This window comes from Eumetopias jubatus, unplaced genomic scaffold (genome assembly GCF_037043125.1).
Source record: "Eumetopias jubatus isolate StellerSeaLion01/CBP00866 unplaced genomic scaffold, mEumJub1_p1.0 scaffold_5, whole genome shotgun sequence".
In the NCBI taxonomy this organism is placed as follows: Eukaryota; Metazoa; Chordata; class Mammalia; order Carnivora; family Otariidae; genus Eumetopias; species Eumetopias jubatus.
Window position 1 is genome coordinate 55,269,546 of NW_028274811.1, and position 20,159 is coordinate 55,289,704.

At 39.8% G+C, this 20,159-nt stretch overlaps 1 protein-coding gene across 1 annotated transcript in view; it reads left to right on the top strand.

Moving 5' to 3' along the window:
* ARHGEF28 (Rho guanine nucleotide exchange factor 28) overlaps positions 1-20,159 on the top strand; it is a 116,367-nt gene that overhangs the window by 81,559 nt on the left and 14,649 nt on the right. The window contains exons 24-27 of the mRNA XM_028089635.2: positions 601-639; positions 738-785; positions 5,061-5,546; positions 6,583-6,880. Coding sequence (XP_027945436.1) covers positions 601-639; positions 738-785; positions 5,061-5,546; positions 6,583-6,880 — 871 coding nt within the window. The remainder of the gene's footprint in view (positions 1-600; positions 640-737; positions 786-5,060; positions 5,547-6,582; positions 6,881-20,159) is intronic.

Sequence of the window (20,159 nt, forward strand, 5' to 3'; positions counted from 1 at the left end):
TCTGCTGAGAGTGCTTTTCCTAAGGCAATCACAGATGCTTCCAGTGAACTCACAGTAGGATCTGGAGCAGGCCAGCTAAGTGCTGACCCTTGGGCCACCCCTGGGTCTGGGTTTCCTCTGCCAACCACTGGCCATTTTGGCCTTGTGAGTCTTAAACATGGAGACGGGGAGCTAGAACTCAGGCATGATGTTCTCGAGCTTCCAAATCTGGCCTCCAGGATGCAGGGAGCCAGACTGGCCTGGGGGCCAACTTCAGTCTGGGCACAGAGAGCTCAGTTGACGGTGTGGTTTCCACAAGGTAAATATTGTCACTTACTGAGAGAGTGCAGAGCTTCCTTACTGTCATCCGTTGTTGTTTTTAAAAGGGATGTTTGGGTGAAAAGTTGCCATGCATCTCAAATGCAGAGTTTGCACAGATGGGGCTCTCATCAAGTGGTTATTTAAATCTGTAGGCTTTGATTTCCGGCAAGAAAGAAGGTCACTATAGAAGAGTTTAGAGTGAGTGAAATGATTTACCTGAGGACGTACATTTTGGAACACTAAGTGCAGCTTTTCAGAAGAAGAGCAATTATTCATTTCCTTATTTTTTACGTATTTTAGGTGGAATACAGAAGCTTCCCGGTTTCTTCACAGTCAGAGGTGAGCTCTACACACCTGAAATATATTATCATCCTCTCTTTATTTTTGGATAATGAGCGCTTTTTCAAGAATGTGACACTTAGGATTTTCTCTTCCAGATTATACAAGCAATACAGAATTTAACCCAGCTCCTCTATAGCCTTCAGGTAACTGTGCTCCTCTCATCTTTGACCTTGGGGATGTTTCTCTTAAAGCAGTTCATTTTATTAGATGATTCCCAGACATCAAAAATTAGAACAGTTGAGAGGTGGTGAATGATCTTAAAAGAATGCCTAATTCCCAAAGTGTAACTCCCCCGGTTTCTCATGTAACTTCACCTGGTTTTGTAATCATGGGGCAACACTCCTACTTTTTATACCGTTCTTCTCTGAAACCATAAAACAATTCATATCTTTAAAAAATATGGATGACTATGATCTGGCTTGAAGTTTACAGTGAAACTCTTAGGTGAGTGTAGCATGACTTCACATTTTCTGGTGAAAACTTAAATTCGCACCTAAACTTCTTTCACTTTCTCCTGTGGACCTGGGCCTTTGCAGCAGTTAAATAATTCATGAGTTCCTTCATCCTTTTGTGTGTTCATCCACCCAACATTTATTGAGTGCTCTCTCTGTGCTGGGCACTGTGCTAAGGGCTGAGCATACAAAGGCAGATGGACCACAAAGCCTACCATCAAATGGCTCACTGTCTTTCACAGAGAGACAGGCATAAAAATTGTGCTTGCATTTAGGATTACAGGGTTGGATGATCCCTTAGTTCGTGCACAAGAGAGGCCAGATACATCCAATTGTTCAATATATGGATTAAAAGCCTTTTAATGTTAGTGTTAAATATAAATTAGTTGAAAATTTGAGGATGTAAGTAAATAAAATGGCTTGTGATTATACAGAGAGAATTACTATTGTCATGTTTGTATGGATCCCGCCGGTTTTTTTTTTTCCCCAAGATTTTATTTATTTTAGAGAGAGCTTGAGTAGGGGGAGGGGCGAAAGGAGAGGGAGAGATTCTCAAGCAGACTCCACACCAAGCGCAGAGCCTGACGTGGGGCTCGATCACATGACCCTGAGATCAGGACCTGAGCTGAAATCAAGAGTTGGATGCTTAACCTCCTGAGCCACCCGGGTGCTCCTCCCTCCAGTTTTTTAGAATCATTTTCTATATACTCTACTATAAGATGTATCTTTCTATGTGTTCAGCTATTATTCTGTAGCACAATTTTTGGTGGCTGTATAATATTCAAGTCTGTGGAATTCTTCATAGCTACAGTTCTCTATTGAGTCTGTTAGATATTCTTGTACTCTAATCTCCTTAAATATATCTGAGTGTTTCCTTAGGATAAATGGCTAGAATTATTTTTTTTTAGGTTTTCAATAGATACTACCCAAATAATCAAACTGGTCAACATCCCTCTCTCCTCCTCAATTTGAAAATAGATCAAGGTATCTGATTACCTTAATTTTCATTTCTTTGGTTACTGTTGAAACTAAACTCCTCCCCACTGCCCCTGGTTTATTAGCCATTCATACTTCTTATCTTAGACCTGTTGAATATTAAAAGAAGATTAAAATTAAGTCTGACTTTAAGTTTTTGCCAGAAAACAATGTAGAGTCATGCTGCATTTGATGTTTTCTTATTTATACTTTGCATCAAGACTTCTTTCTTTTACGTCTTACTGATCATCTGCCTATTGCTCTAGTACCCCTATCTTAATAATTAAAGTTTTGGATTATATTTGAATATATGACAGTGATAGTCTCCTCTTAACTATATTTCTATACTTATCCATATATTCTTTCATCAGCTATTTGAATCACTCTGACAAGTTTCTTACCCGTGTACCAGGACTGATAAATTAAAATTTCCTATTTATGAACAAAATTGGAGAGAATTGTCACTTTTGCAGTAATTAGTCCTTTTGTTGGAGAACATGCTGTTTGTCATCTCTTATTTTAGGATTAAAGGAAGATGTTTTTGTTTAACAGTTCTATTCTTTGGACTATGCCAGATAGAAAGCTAAAATTTGAAAGTAATGATATTATGGCTATTCTTCAATACTTACATCAATTTGATTTTCTTGCCTTTTACTTTGTCTTACTTCTGGAAATTGTGACAATAGCATCCTTGTGCAAGATCTAATGGAATACCTTTGGGGTCTGGCATTAAACATGCTGGCCTGGGATAGATGTTCTTAGAGTTGATTTATCATAGAAAAAACATTCCTTCTTTTACATTTTAACTGAGAAATGAATATAGTTTGAGCATAGTTCATTAACTTTTGGGAGATGAAAACATTGAGTATCCTAGCTTGTGTTGCCTGATGAAAACATTCACAGGTCATCTCTCTTCTTTTCAATGTTGAATGCCACACTTTGTGGATTCAGGGTTCAGAAAAGCTCACCTAAATGACCTAATTTTTGCACCACATTAGATTGAAGGGAGGTATCAAATTCTACAGTGGATTCTCTTAACCACGGCTTTTGAGGGGGTCTGAGGATGTGGGCTCTGGAAGATGTCTGTTCATGGGGTACTCATCTCTTTTGAAGCTGAATCTCTTATGCATGATTGAACTTTTTACATATGCATTTTCAAATCAGATGCAAATGAAATTTGATCCCTCAGTTAGGAGAGCAGAGTTAGAGATGAGGTATATGGGGAAGGTGGAAAGAAGACAAAAGTTGAGAGAGCAAATTGGGAATTTTCCTAAATTTGAAAAGCAAGTGCTGTTGTCTTTCCTAAATTTAAGTATCAGGTGTGTGAAAATGAATATCCAGTCTTCAGAGTCCACCTCTATGTGAGAGAAGAGAGTGGTCTCATCTCAAATGTTAGGTAGACATGAAGAATGCTACCTGGTGGCGCTTACTTAGCCTATTGTGAACTGTTCATGAGTATTGTCTTTTCCCGTGGTAATTTTGATGTACAAAATGCTGGATTTTTGTTTGTTTTGCTATACTGATGCCCTTGAAATGTATTAGAATTAATAAATGTGCAGCCTACCATTTGCTCTAGCCAAGTCAGCAGAGTCCTGAACAGTTATTTATGTGCTAATTATTTCACATTTAAAGATAATTAGTGCCTATTTTCAATGATAATAATTGTTCTCTTTTTAATAACTTCTGAAAGACCTTAATTAAATATTCATGTGAGTTTTGGAATTTTTGAAGTAAGTTTTCAAATTTAAAAACATGAATTTTATTTCGAAAGGCTCCAGCAAATACATTTTTTGAATCTTATTCCAAGACAAGTACCAATTTAAAATTTCCTTGAGTTCTTTAACCTTCAGAAGTATAGGGAACTGTTGATCTAACAAAGAACTACGAGTCAAATCCCCATGTTCCCGGCATCTGTTACATGGACAGTTTTAAAAATTCTTAGGAAAGAAAAATGTGAATTTATTCCTGGGAGAGTAATAATTTCTCATAACGAGTTAAAACACACATACATACCCAGTGTGTGGCCATTTTCAATTTGTCCCTTTTGTGCTTCTTTGTGCTTTAAATGGGAACTTAGAAAATTAAAAGCTTCCAAGGGCATTCACAGAGATTTTTTTTTTCTTTTTTTTTTTTTTTTTGGTTTTGTGGAATCCTTCCAAATCTTGGCAATTATTTCCTGTGATGCTGCCAAACTTTTCATAGGCAGATACTGCAACTCCAAATGTTTTTTTAATCTGGTTGGTAATATCCTCTGGGCTTTAGAGTATCTATGTTCCCTTAATCATTCCAGCCTCCTGTTAGCAATCTATTAAACAAATGAATTTCAGCTTAAGACTTTATGTCTGACCTTCCTGCTATAATACAAAGAAATAACAGTAACGAGATAGCTTTACCACTTACGTAGCTCCTCAAGATTAAATTAACGGCTATCCTTGGGCATTACATTATAAAAAGGTTATTTACCAAAAGTCTCCAAGTGGTTGACTTTTATTTTTATGTTTTCATGTATGTAATATAGCTTAAGTAATTTCTGGTTTGGGACTCAAATAAAGGATACTACCAGGTTTATATAGAATCTTAAATTCTCATGAATTATTGAGTGGAGAGCCCTAGGAGAATGAGACATAGAACAGGAATGCAGTCTTGTGAATTTGCGTACTGAATTCTTATTCACAAGACTTGCTTCAATATTACCCAACAACCGGCAACAAAACCACATTTCCAAAAGTGGGGATGAGTATGGCTTTTGTGCCTTTTTTTTTTTTTCTTCTTCTTCTTTTGGATATTAATTCCCAAGCCATCCTGCTAGGAAATGTGGGATAAGCCTCTTGGCAATGCCAAGGTCAGCCTGGGGAGATAACTTAGAAAAGGGACAGAAATATTAAGAGGAAAGAATGGGGTCGTGCTTTTTGTGTTCAGAGGTCGCTGCAACCCAGAGCACAAACACACACGTGGAGGCCGTGACTGTTTGCCCCTGCCCTGCTCTCACAGGCCGCCTTGACCATCCAGGATAGCCACATCCGGGTCCACAGGCTGCTTCTCCCGCAGCAGGAGAGACTCTCCGCCGGCGCGTCCTTCCGAGGGAGCCCCTTCCAGGACCAGGAGAAGTTCCGCAACCTGGAGAAGCAGCGGGAGGGGCTGGCCGACATCCACAAGCTGCAATACCAGTTGCAGCAGGACCAGCGGCGCTGGCTCCGCCAGTGCGACCAGCAGCAGCGGGAACAGGAGGCCAGGGCCGGCCGGCTGCAGGAGCGGGAGGCCGAGTGCCAGTCACAGGAGGGGCTGCTGCTCAGGAACCGCGGGGAGCTGGACCAGCAGCTCCAGGAGTACCAGCAGAACCTGGAGCGGCTGAGGGAGGGCCAGCGCCTGGTGGAGAGGGAAAGGGAGAGGATGCGGGGCCAGCAGAGCCTGCTGTGTGGTTGGAAACACAGTCGGCAGAGTAGCCTTCCCGCAGCGTTTGCTCCAAGAAGCACAGAGGTACGGATCTTCCATGCTTGTGGAAGCCGAGTAGAAGGCAGCCTCTCAGAGATGGGTTTAGTCATGGTCACTCCGGGGACACTGACCAGATGCCTGTCCTTTTGCCGCTGTGTTAAGAGCCCCCAAGAGTTAATATGTGGGTAGCAGAAACTGGGAACCTATCGAGGCCACACGTATGCGTCTTGACTCGCAATAGGGAAATTTGGAAGACCTAGCTCCTGTTGGATGGAGGGCTCATTGTACTCTGTGGTGCTCTTACCCCAGGGGAGAAACACAGAAAGGAGTCCTCCAGTAAGGCAAAGTTTGTCCTGGAGCCCTGCTTGCTGGGAGCATGCTGCCTTTTCTGGACTTGAAGGACCCCTTTGCTTGATCTAGCCTTCAGAGTTTCGTATAGGTATACCTTTTAGCAGATCAATTAGCTTTTAATGTGAATCCATAGGTACTGAATTTAGCAAGTATAATACTAGTCTGTTAAGTAATACAGTTAATGTGTGTATACTAATTAGTGGCTGGGAGGGATGTTAAAACCTTTCTGAAGATTGTGTTCGATTGGTACCCCTTCTACTCAGGTTCACCAGTTCCATTTTCCCCCCAGGAGTTTACTTTGCTGCACTCTGAGCACAGAAATGCTTTTTACTGATAGTGCATAAAGTCGTAAAACTTGATGATAAGAAAGGTCTGTGTTGCATCTGATTTTCCTTTCGACTTGGCTAAATTACATTTATAGCAAATACCTCATGCATATATTTTCAACATTTTTTTCAGCAAAAATAAAAATGCTGCTCTCAAAGTGGAAACACTTCAGTGGTAGAGGGCACGACTGCTAGGTTTTTTTGGTTTTTTTTGCTTTTGTTTTGTTTTTAAAGGTAGGCTAGACCCAGTGACTTGAAATTTTGGCACTAGCTCGGTAAAAGGGGATGGGTACCAGACTCTTATTAAACATCTTCATTACTAAAACTATTAGAAAGACATGCTTTATAAAACTTGTACAAATTATTGGAGAAATTATTGTATTTTTTTGTATTTTCTTACACAGGTAATGGAACTTAATCGATCTGAGAGTTTGTGTCATGAAAACTCATTCTTCGTTAATGAAGCTTTAGTACAAATGTCGCTTAACTCTTACAACAATTCGACTCTATCAGGTGTCCAGGATGCCACTCATCCCCAGAATATAGCTAATTCTGATTTGGTAAGGACTAGTGAGAATCAAGTAGAGCTCCAGTTGGACGTTTGTCAGCCCTTGGATGTCAACCATGAACTGTGGACAGCCGCTGGGTCCTGTCATCAGATACCCCCTCTCCACCCAAGCAGCAAGGATTCTTGTAAAAATGGTAATTAACACTTTAGACATCATCTGTATGGTTTCAACAAGAAGCTGTTTCTCTGAATGGTTGGCTCTTCTTCAGAGCAAATCAAAGTGAGTCCTAGAAGGGGAATGAATTGGTTTTGATGAGCTGGAGTTTGTGGCATAAACTTCTCTTTGGTGAAGTCTGGGGCCATCTTCTAGAAAAGTTGGAACATGGTTAGACAGCTGTGAGGGTGCCACCAAGATGTAAGAACCAGACAGGTTTTCAGATCTGTGGCTTACGTGATAAATACCAAGATGCTTCACTTGTAAGGGAAAGTCATTCGTCGCTGTAGACTCTACCACATCCCGATATGTATACTCTTTGGTTCTCAGAAATAAAAGATAGAGACAGGGTTTGTGGTACGACTTTATTGTCTATCAGGGCAATTTCCTTTAATGTTAGCAAAATCTCTCCTGCTATTAAACATCCCAGAATGAAACCGTTAACATCATTTGTCATTGTTAAAAAAAAAAAAGTGTTGTATCTTCCTAAGTACCACATAATAACACAATTTGCTAATCCCATTAAAGCATTTGCCAAATATAAATGAAAGGCAGCTCGAGTTACCAATGCCACATGAATCCAAGTGATTTAAATCTATGTCTATTATAAATTGTTTTCTGTGGGATATGAAGTAGGGAATGAGAAGAACTTGAAACCTCTCTACCAAAAAACAGATGGCATGCAATAGAATAAACAAATGGCTGGCCACATGGATGTGAAATAAATCACTGACAGCAAAATCTTTCAGAAACATAAAACAAGCAATAGTATAGAGATCTTCAGAACTTGACGCAGATTTGTTGCCATGCTTCATGTATATTCTTCGTATGTCAGTTGGATGATTTTTCAGCAACAGAAAGTTTTGAGGGTACTCAGCTACTCCGAATCAGAGAGTAATAATTCTGACACTGCCTGAGAGTTGATATATTACTAATCTAAAAGATGTGAATTCTTTGTAGTGGATAATTCTTTGCATTACTTAGTCACTGCTGTAACATTCTTATTTCTTGTCAGCATCTGGGAGAGAATGAAGTCACTCCTCAAAGCATCATTTCAAATATTCCTTAAATTAAAAAAAAATGGAATGGTTCATTAAGATTTTTTTTAAAACAGGTAGAATTTAGAGAATGTAGCCCCTTTATTATCTTGCAACTTTAGTGCTATGGAGACCACATTGCAGAAGGCTTTTTCTAGGTAAATGTTGCTTTGCTGTGTTGATTCATTAAGTCGCTATTTATGGTGTTTTCTATGTTTTTTGTCAGGGTGGTTTTGCATCCTGGCTTTGGTAGAATTCAAAAACTCAGTTTGAGTTAAACCACATTCAGCTTTTGTTTAAAAGGAGCATCTCTCTCTTTTTGTGTATCTCCCATCTTCTTCTGTTGACTTGTGCTTCTAAGTATAAAGCTTTTAAACATTTGGCAGCATACTTGCAGGAGATAGAAAATGTACTAAGGAAATAAACAATGATTATATCCAAAACCAGTCTCACCACATGTAAGGAATTAAAGCTAGTCAAGGGAAATGCTGAGAAAATGTACTTATGCTTCAGCTATTGTGTGTCCAATGGAGGCCAAGGACACCAAGGACATTGGCAGAAGAGAAGAAAATTAACTTTGGCCTGAGTCTCTCAGGAACATCCTGGTGTGTGTAAGTAGGGATCAGATCAGAATGCAGTGTGTGCTGTTAGGCACTGGAGTTTTGCAACTGGTTAGAAAACCCTGTTTATATTTGTTTACTTGAAACAGAATAAGCAGTTTCTGGAGGAGAGAATAGAAGGAGATTAGGAGGTGATAGAGAAGTGGCATGAAAATTGGATATTCGTTCTTAGGAGGGTGGCCGGGGCCAGATACAACTGTTCAAGCCATGCTGATGCTTTCACAGCTTTTAACATTGAAAGTAGCACAAAATAAGCTACTGCTGGTGGTCTTGGCCAGACTCCGCCCGTGCCCCCAACTCGTGCTGGTGGGGGAGGGGGGTGCCGCCCTGGCGGAAGGCGGCCCTGCGCATGCAGGCCGAGACAGTGGCGGTCCAGGTGCTGGAATTCAGGACCGTGCCGTGTCCACGCTCCCTGTCACAGTCCGCCGCTGCGTCTTTGGGCTAGCGGCCACTCAGCCACCACTCCTGAGGACCCGTGGCTCTCACAAATACTCAACCAAATTTGCCTCTGATGTTCTTGGCTGGTGTTTTTGGGAAATGTGCATTTAGCCATGTTGAGTGAATGCTGTGCTGAAGATTTTATCTGCAGGCCCTAAGGTTCAGCTGTGTGAGGACAACTCCTTCAAGAATGGTTCGTTTATTTGTCTGGTCCAGTGCTGTGGGCATAGGATCAGTGGACATGTGAATCTCTAGAATGCAGTGTGTGCTGTGAGGCACTAGACGGAAAAAAAATTGTGTGTAAATTAGATTCTTGAATGTGTTTGGATGTCACGGAGGGTAGACTTTTCATTGGTTTGTTCAGTCCAACTTCACCAGCCATTTTTATTGTTCTCGGGTTGTAACTGGATTTTGCTTTACTCTACCACGGCCATCACCGCTGACAATTAGGGGACACCAAATTTCAAGCCCTGTGCTGCAGTTTTCCAGGGAGAAACGCATTCATGCAACAATCCACGGGGACAGCTCTGTTCTTCTCTCCATCTGAGTGGGGAAACTGAGGTATGGAGAGGTTCAGTGACTTGTCCAAGGTCCCACAGCTAGTCAGTGGTAGAGCCACAGACGGAGCCTAGGAGGACTGGCTCCGGAGCCCTCACTCTTCACCAGGACGCTGCATGTGGTTGATTTCTAGAAAGCTCTTTGGAATTGTACTTTCTGTAGAAGTTGGCATAGAAGTGAAATAAATGTTGCTTGATGCCCAGCAGGATGTTCACAATTAAGGGCCAGTTGTTATTATTGTTGTCATTGTTGTTTTCTTCCCCTTCCTGTCTTTTTTAGTATTACCATTTGGAAGATATTTCTCAATATTTGGGACTATGGTGGCCATTGCTCACATGGATACTGAGCATCTTCAGATAACCTAAATACCCTTTAGCTTCACTTTTTTTCCAATAGGCACGTTTTCTTAAATGGGGTTTGTTTCTCTAATGTCCCCTAATAATCACGCCATGTTACTTGTAAATATTATTTAAAGTAGCACTTTAAAGAAGTCTACTCTCCACTTTTGGAAGTTGTTTCCTGAACACACGTCTTGGGTATTTGAGCATTAAATCCAAACTGGTGTTTGATTTTATTTTTAGTGGAAGAGGGGGTTGTTTTAAGAACGTAATCAATACTCCTCTGAGGGACACAGACTTCAAGAAGACTACAAGACTACCCAAAATGTGAAGTTCCTTACACTGTATAGTGCCTGTAGGACAATGACTATGTAACTGGACCCGTGAAATGCTCAGTTTAATTACTCTTCTTTATGGCAAAACAAATACTTTATTTTTGTGATTTTTTTCCCCCTCTTAGCTTTGGAATTCTAGGACTATTTATACAGTGCATCTATTAGTGTATATGCGACCTTTTCTTTAAACATCAGACAAAATGCTTTATGGTATGGAAATTAGTCTGAAATCTTCTTAGTCTCCCTTTTCAGCTATATTTTTGTCTGTACCTCAGTTTTTGAAGGTTGCCTAAAAAGTTCCTCTTCAGTGTAGTTAAAGCATTATGGTTTTGCCATACATATGATAAAATTTACAGGAAGAGCCAAGTTTTATGTGTTAATCATGTAGCTATTGGCAGAAGAATAATTTTATTAAATTTGGATTCCAAAAGAGTGTTGAGTGTTTCCCTTTAGTACATATTAGGATTTGGTGCCCATCAAAATATTGTCAAAATTCAAAGCATTGTATTCAGAATATTTCATCTTGGCAATTTTTTTTTTAAATACAGACATCTGTGTTAAACTCTCATTGACATGTTTTTTACGTATGGAAAGAAAATAGAAAATTTCCCAATAAGAACCCATGCTATAGTTAGTATTTAAGTAACAGTTTTAAGGAAGTGACTATATGATAATTTCTAATGTTTTTAAAGTATTCCATAATTCAGAAATGGGCGTCTTATTTGTGTAATCTGTGTGGAAAGAAGTCTTGCCAAAGACCTCTGGCAATTTCTCACAAAAGTCAAACTGGCATTGGATACCATAAACTTCAAGGACAAAATATATTTGAAAAGAGGGATGTGTTAGTTTCCCGGGGCTGCCATAATACAGGACCACAGACTGGGAGGCTTACACAACAGAAAATTATTTCCTCACAGTTCTGGAAGCTGAAAGTCTGAGATCAAGGTATTGGCAGGGTTGGTTTTGCTGAGGACCTCTCTCCTTGGTTTGTAGATGATTGTCTTCTCCCTGTGTCTTCTCACTGCCCCCCCCTTCCCCTGCTTGTCTGTGTCCTAACATCCTCTTCTTACAAGGACACCATTCATATTGGTTTAGGGTCCATCCTGGTGACCGCACGTAATTACCTCTTTGAAGGCTTTATCTCCAAATACATCTCGAGGTAATGGGGGTTAGGAGTTGATTATATGAATTTGGCGGGGGAAAAAGTTTAGCCCTTAACACAGGATAAAATGATTATTTTTCTCATTGCAGTTTTTTAGGTATCATGAAAGCTTTAAATTTTTTTTAATATACTAAAGTTGAACTGTAATATAACTACGTTGCGAGTCTTTTTTACTTGGTTAGGGAAGTGAGTTGAACTTGTAAAATTGTGATAAATAATCTATATCTGCTTATTGTTATGTTATCAATCCTATATGTCAACACATAGAGTGTGGGGCAGAAAATATTGAGTCTGTAGATTCATTAGACCATATTTCCAAACCTACGCCCTAATGAAGGAGCTTTGGGAACTTTGAGCTCTCTCTGAATGGGAGGGATATTAGATGCCTTTATTTTGAGTTGTTTAAGTGAACTAAACACTGAAGGGTTGAGAACATTCGTTATGACATCAACTTTTTGTCCAGATACATCTATTGGGAAGTTACTGGGCAACTCTTTTTCCTTTGGAATTTTGACTATCACTTTGGGAACATTTTTAAGGAAATCATGGTTATTACTTGCTCTCAGTAATCCACGTCATGGCAAGACTATAAAGAATTGGGCTCAGAGGCTTAATTTTAATCTATCTCACTGACAAGTGTAGATGATTGACTTTTGCCTTTTGCAGATTTTGTACCAGGAAAGGGAAACATGCCATTTGCTTGTAGGGCCTGGTGAGCCCCCGGTGCTAACTGCCAGCTTCCTGATTGCACAGTTCTCTGGGGGCAGGTTGGCTGTGTGAGCCAACTGGGCCAGGGCCATCCCGCCTTAGTGCATAGAGCCCAGTACACAGCAGGAGAGTAAAACCAGCAGGTGGGTGGATTCAGAGGCAGGCAGCCAGCCATGTGGCTGCCTGTTCATTCCCACCCTGGGTTCCAATTTGGTTTCAACAAGCTGCTGAAGTGAGAGTCCATTCAGTATGAATGATTCCAGAGGTTAGGTCTGGCCTTGGGTCGTCCTTAGCTTAAAACAAGAAAAAATATATACACTCATGTAAATATATATGTAAATATACATATACGTATGTGGTCTATGAACTACATGTTTGGCTTTTCTAGTATCGTGTGGCTTTATTCTTTTTTTTTTTTAAGATTTTATTTATTTATTGGAGAGATAGAGAGCTAGAGAGTACAAGTGGGGGAGAAGGAGAAGCAGGCTCCCCGCTGAGCAGGGAACCCGATGCGGGACTCGATCCCAGGACTCCAGGCTCATGACCTGAGCCAAAGACAGACGTTTAACTGACTGAGCCACCCAGGCACCCATCGTATGACTTTAATTTTAAAGTGATTAAGGGTTGGGTTTGAAAGAGAAGTTCTAACTGTGTACCAAACATACCTGAAAGATAAAGCATGTTCCTATCAGTCGCATTGATTCATGAGACAGTGATCCAAAACTGGGAAAGGAAGCGTCTTCCACAGATCAGAATCTAGGACTCCTTTCTCACCCCTATGTCCATCCTGCGATGGAGGTTCCATTTTGTAGGGCTTGCTTAAAATGTGTAGTGTTCTGGGCACCTGGGTGGCTCAGTTGGTTAAGCGACTGCCTTCGGCTCAGGTCATGAACCTGGAGTCCCGGGATCAAGTCCCACATTGGGCTCCCTGCTCAGCAGGGAGTCTGCTTCTCCCTCTGACCCTCTTCCCTCTCATGCTCTCTTTCTCTCATTCTCTCTCTCACAGATAAATAAAATCTTAAAAAAAAATAAAATGTGAAGTGTTCAGCTGAGGACTGTTAATTTATGTCTGCCTGAGAAGAACATGTTCATCTTGCTCAGTGGGTAGCAAACTTTTTCTTAAAGGACCACATAGTGAATGTTTTCATCTTTCCAGGCTATCAGGTCTTGGTCGTGTATGGTCAGCTCTGCCATTATACCTCAAAAGTAGGCAGAGACAATGTGTAAAGAATGAGATTGGCTGTGTTATGGTAAAAGTTTATTTGTAAAAACGAGTGTTTTTTGTTTTGTTTTTGTTTTTTCTTTGGTTTTTTTTAATCCACTTAAATTGAGAGAAAGTTATATTCCTCCTGGTTTGGAAATTTTATCCCAGCTCACTTTGGGTTGAATTAATAATGAAATAGTGTATGGTACTTCATGCCATTTAAAAACACATTTGCATTCATGGTCTCATTTTTTCTTTATAGCAATCTTGTGAGATGACAGTTAGTGTCACTGGGTTTTTCAAGTAAGGCAACTTTTCTCTTTTACTTTTTGTTTAGTCTCTGCGAAATGATGAATTTAGAAAAATAACGAATGGGTGGAGTTTTTAAGGTCAGTGGCTTAAAACTTGGAGGGACCCTCCCCCACCCCCGACTCCAGATTCAAACTCCTGTGATTGTGTCATGGAGGGCTACTGTCTAACGGTGAGGCTGAAGAGACGTAAGGTGTCATGGGTGGGATTGGTTGCTGGAACCCTGGTTACTGTAGCTGGCTACACCTCAGGGTTTCTGGAAAAATGCAATGAAAGTATGAACTCCTCTGTTCAGAGATTCTCATTTGGTAGGACATGGCTGGAGCCTACACATTTGTGTATCGAACATTCTCCTTAGGTGATTCCAAAGCAGCCAGCCTGCCCTCTATCCCTGCACTGCCAACCTGGAGTGCTGGGCTTGATGTTCGAGAACCTCAGTTCAAACACTAACTCTGGCTTCTAAGGCTGCATGATTCCTAAGCCTTAATTCCCCATCTATACAATTTGGAAGGAAGTGTTAACAGAACTAAAGGGGGGAAAAATGCCTGGCATGTCCTGGGATCCGGGGAATATTTGCTTCCTTCCTACCTTCTGGAAGTAATTAATTCTGATTGTGATTCAGGGGTGGTGTACTGATAAAGATGTAAGCGTCTCCTGAATGCCACTAAAGCTGGTAAGATTTAGATTTAGAAAAAAAGCTAAATTGGGAAAATATTTTTTTTAACTCAGAATGGAAATCTAATATAAAGCAGAACTCCCTTTTTTTATTGGTCGGAGAGGGGGTGTTGGTTGTGCCCCAACTGTCCTGGGAGGCATGTTAAATGGCATTCGGTAGCACAGCCTTTAGCTTCCCTTTGTTCCTCTCCGTAGAGGAACAATTTACATCAGTCAACTATGTTTCCAGAACCAAAGGTAAGAAATATTCTGGCAACAAGACTCAACATCTCAGTTCGGCATATAGAGCTTCCATACCTATGGAACTTCCAACCCTTACTGGTTACATTATGTAAATGGTTGCATTATGTCAATATATCCCCAGGAAATCTTATAATTGTACTTGAGTTCCCTGAGTAGGATTTCAACTAGAAAGAAAATGTTGAGTATGGCCAACAGTATTTTGGTTTGAACCATTCCTTACTCTGAAATTTAAAAATTGTGCTCTGGTTTATGACCTCAATCTCCTTTTGAGTTTGGTTACTCGAATCAATTTGTTCTTATTAGTACTGGATAGACTGATAAAAATCAAGGTTCAGAATTGCCAGGAAGTACCTCTTATTAGCACTTACCATAATTTGAATTAATTACCTGTGTAACAATTTATGTAATGTCTGCCTGCCCCAGTACAGAATAGGCTTCATTCTATTGAATGAATAGAATACCCACGGGGGTGGGGAGCTGCATGTGTCTCCTTTGTTAATTGCTCTCTCAGAAGCACCAAGCACACTGTTTGGCATAAAATGAACATTTGATAAATATTTATTTGATAAATATTTATGACGTAAATAAAGGAGTCAAGGTCCATACTCTTTAGCAGAAATGACAGCACCTGTGAGCTTGAGCCACAATGCTTGACTTGACTGAGGCATGGGAAAAGGTTGAGAAAAGACAGAGTTACATGGGGTGTGATGGTGGTTAACGCATGCGGGCTAGAGGAGGCTAGCTCACTGGATCCACTGAGTTTCCCAAAACCTGTAAGATGGGCATATGTTAAATGGCATTCTTAAAATGTCAGAGTAACTGTAAGATTGTTTGCCTTTAATACGTAACTGGATTCAGTTATCAACTTTTCTTCCTTATTAATGTTGAAATAATTTTGTTTACTGATGTATAGTCCTATTTAACAGATTGGTACAGGTACTCTTTGTATAACTCGAGAGAGCATCTCTGTGTGTGATTTATTTTTCCATTTAGAACATTATGTATAGCCCCATATAGCCTTGTATGGCAAATGAAAACTTTAAAAAGTTAAAAGGTGTTCTTCATAAAATGTTTTAATTTATTCTAAACAAGTAAAAATGAACCCATCACTATCATTTTAGGAAGATGGCACATAAACAACTTAGCATTTATCTATTTTATCAGTAACTTAGCCAACCTATCTGTTCACTGGGGTATTTCTTTTTTAACCATATAGTAGCTCGAACACCAGTAAATTAAACATGGGCAGTTAGCTCAACATCAATGAAATAATTTCTTAAACCCCTTTTCTTTTGCTAAATCCTATTTAACAGTCTAGTGTATTTCCCCAGGCAAAACAAACGCTATTTGTTTAGTTAAATATATTCCTAGAATGTGAACCAATTTCCCTGGCATGACTTTCTAACTTGTCAGACTTAAAATACTGCCTGAAAGATCACATATTGATGATAACGATCTTAAAATTAAGTGTGGTGGCACCTTAAGAAATATATCCCTTTGCTTTACACTAACTGGAAGGCACCTTTATATTCTCAGCTGGTCAATTCCCAGACACAACTGGCTGAGGGGGAGAAGTCTTGCCGTGTTGCTTTGCACAGATTTGAGCCAGATAATAAAAAAAAAAAACAAAAACTGGGCACAAGTTTTAATCTGTGGAGATGTTAATTTGCCATGATAAATCACTGTTGAGTTTCCTTGGATAAGGGGCCAAGGTCTCCATTCTCTTTCTGGATGACATATTAATTCAGTTTAATTTGAAACATTAATGCTTGGTTTGAAGATTTACCTAAGGAAAAATGTAATCTTGTAAAGTTTCCAGTTATGCAGGATAGGACTCTGGGCCTTTCACAGAACAATTTCACAGTAAGGCTGTGCAAATTTAATTATTTTCATGATGACTCTTTTCCATAGCTCTCTTTGCAAATTTCATTACACTACAGCTTTTTTCTTCCTAAAATATAACATGCTGGATGTTTGGATTAAGTATAGAATATTTGGACCATCGGCCAAAAATATAGGACACTCTGCTTCTCTGGTGAATTGAGGCCATTTTGTAAGGAATGGTGCTGTAAGGCTTTGGAAATAATGTTTACAAGCAAAACATTGGCTGAGTTTTAATTTTATTTAATGACCTGCTTCCTACCAGTGATCTTGGCACCCTCTGCAGTGATTTGCAATCAATTAATCATATAGAATGTTGTAACACTGCAAAAAGGGCATTGCATTCTGAGAGTCTCATAAATCCACCAGCAACAGAAAACAGAAATTGCATGCTCGAAGACCTCTTCATGAAAAACCCCAAATGGGGAGGTGTTTTTAACATTCTGTTTTCTAATGTCCTTGGAAGCCTTAGTACTTTCTTGTAGCTTCTGAGTTCTCTAGTTCCCATTTCTCAAAAATGGTTTGGCCTTTCACTGGGCTGTCAGTATAGGAGTCTGTAAGTGCATCATTCAATTTATTTTATTTTATTTTTTTTTAAAGATTTTATTTATTTGAGAGAGCGAGAATGAGAGAGAGAGAGAGCACATGAGAAGGGGGAGGGTCAGAGGGAGAAGCAGACTCCCTACTGAGCAGGGAGCCCGATGCGGGACTCGATTCCGGGACTCCAGGATCATGACCTGAGCCGAAGGCAGTCGCCCAACCAACTGAGCCACCCAGGCGCCCGCATCATTCAATTTAGACACTAGTCATTTAGATGGGGGAATTCTTGATTCTTCTGAATTACTGAAGGAGGCTATGGTTTTGTATTTTATCCTGAATTCAAGGCAATAATGCTCAACTGCAGTAGGCCGTATTTTTGAAGTCTTTGTAGGAATGACTCAGAAAGGAAGCTTTTTGTTTCCATCCTGGGAATACACTGACATTTGCTAGAGGCAGATGGCAGGAGATGGGATGGTGTGATATTACAAGTCAGAGAATTCACATACTTGACTGCCAGAAGCTTCTGGAATCTGTATGTTAAGATCTTAAGCTTATATTCTTGTCATTTCAGATGTGCCCTTGCAGTTAACTGTTTAGCTCTGCTGGTTTTTTTTTTTTTTCTTATTTTAGCATGGTAAATATGGAACTATTAAACATTCTTAAAATTATATAAGCCTAAACTCTTGGATGTATGTATATTGTGTTGTCTTTACTTGCTTCCATATGGTTATGTTTTGAGGATGTTCTTATAACAAGAATATGGAAGCTTAATGTATATCCCAGCTGATTAAAAGTGAACCCTCTTTTAAGAAACTAAAGTTTTCAGAGCTATATTACTTCCCATGAGTAGGTTAAACTTACGACTCCTGACAAATTTATTCCTCCCAAAGCTGTACTATTTTTGATTATTTGTTAAATTATCCAGATTGGCATGATAGATTATACACAAGTAGAGCTCATCCTATATTTTTAGATGCTTGACGCTTCTGTTCAGCATGAGCTCTAAAATACGCTCACAGAGTTTTGCATATGCAAACTCCTCTTCATTGGCACATAGATCAGATGGAGAAAATGTAAGAAACATTTTGGCCAAAATGTGATGGTCTGTTAGTCGGCATGTAGTAATGAGGCCATATTTTGCATTCAGGCTCCAGTGTGAAAAAGTGCAGTTGCGCACTGATGTCCCTCTGGGGACCACAGACTGGAATCACATCCCCCTTGAAAGGAGAAAGCAGCAGTACTGAAAGGGGTTGGGGAAGTGGCTGGTTAGCTTTCTTTTAGGGTATTCCACCGAACTATCTTTATACATTAAAAATTTTTTTTATTTAATGCTGATCAAGTAGCCTGAGGGTAAAGCATTGTGAAAGATCAGAAACTTAAATTTGTCTTTTGTGAGCTTCCTCTGTCCAAGATGCCTTAATGAACTTGAGGGAGAAAGCCTGAAACTGAACTCTGTGAGCCTGAGAGCGAAGGAAGTATTGGGAAAAATCTTATTAAAATTACCCTACTACAAGAAGTTGTCCTTCCCCCTGGTGAGAGTATGGGAGGTTTTTAGCACAACGTGCTGCTAGTAAATTAAAATACTTGTCAGATAAGAGATACAGATCTATTGCTATGTAGATGTTGCAGATACGTTTGTCAGATTCAATCTCTTATCTACTAGTTAAGATATTCACACCCACCACCCCACATAGGGACACAATTAAATTCTTCTTTTTATAAGTCAAGGGGGGCTTAAAGGTAAAATACTTGTTTTCTTAAAGTACTTCTACAAGTTTATCTGGGGATGGTTTATTGGTGGTGATTTTTTAGTTTTTTTTAGAGATAATTTTCTTTTCTTTTTTTTTTTTAATACAGAGTCCATTGGCCAGCTTTGAGAATCTATGGTTCACGAAAATTCCAGAAAATGTGTTTCATGAAGGGCTTAATTCAATGACTGAATCAACCCTGACCCAGAAAAGCCACTAGGGCTGAAACCTGTTTGGCAATACCATTTTTGGCCAGAATGACCAAGACCAGATACATTCCTGAGATAAAAGTAGGTGATAGGGTGTTCTGATAATCAAAAGTGAGAAGATAAAGGATCCACCTTCTCCCATCTCCTAAACCCAGTTTCAGCAAACGTAGACTAAAAATGTATTTTCCAATGTAATGAACTTGACATGAATTTATCAGCACTTCATTTTTAAGTGAGGGATTTTCATGCATGGAGACACGAACAAATGAAGGCACAAAGGAATGCACTGAGTTAATATTATACAGTGGAGATGGCTGACTGGCATGGTGGTTAAGATAGAAGGGTTGTAAATTATGCCTCGGTTCATATTCCAGCTCTGTCATTTATTGCCTATGCAATTTTAAGCACGTATTTAAGATTACTTGGTGTGTTTGCTTCCTTGTGTATAAAACTAGACTTTTGATAGTATCCGCTTCAGAGGTGGTAAGAGGATTACATAAGACAAAGCATAAAATAGCTGGAACTTTGGAGGTACTCCATAGACAGAGTTATCACTTGTTACTATACCTTGCATTAAGAAAGCTATAAATCATGAGGAAGTGCATTTGAAGACTTGAGCCCCTGGACTGCTTCCAGGCAATGGCTCTGGTGGCCTGAAAGACTTACATCTCATTTGGGTTTTACCTAAGAAGGCCCGTCTCAAAACATGTTCCACAAGTCTACTGGCTGTCACTAGGTGTTACGTGATGGACAGGTCTCATAATAACAATATTGGGAAATGCTGCTTTTGCAATTACCCACCTTTTTCAAAAACTTTTATTGTGCTCATGTGTACCCAAAAGTGGCTCTTCCCAAATCCTGGTATTTAACCACAGCATCCTCCTGTCCAGACCAGCATCTTGCAGGGGCTACTGTTCCTTGAAATATAGTGGAGCAAACACTTGATGTAAGTGGATGTTGAAATAAATTCGTTGCCTATGGCACACCCTTCAAATACATTTTTTCTCCCTTGGGAATGGTTGAAATCCAAGTGACATATCCCAACATGATTCACCATATGGGTTGTCTTTTGAAAACCAAATCCAACGTGAATTTAAGATAGAGTTTGTTTACCCTCCAGGTCAGCGCTTGGGCCTGTGGATAAGGGTTTGTGTCCAGTCTTCTTAGAGATTTTCTGGGTTCGCTTCCTTGGGCCTTTTCCAAGGTGCCATGCACTGAGAGGGTTCCTCCCTGAAGAAGAACAGGAGGTTATGT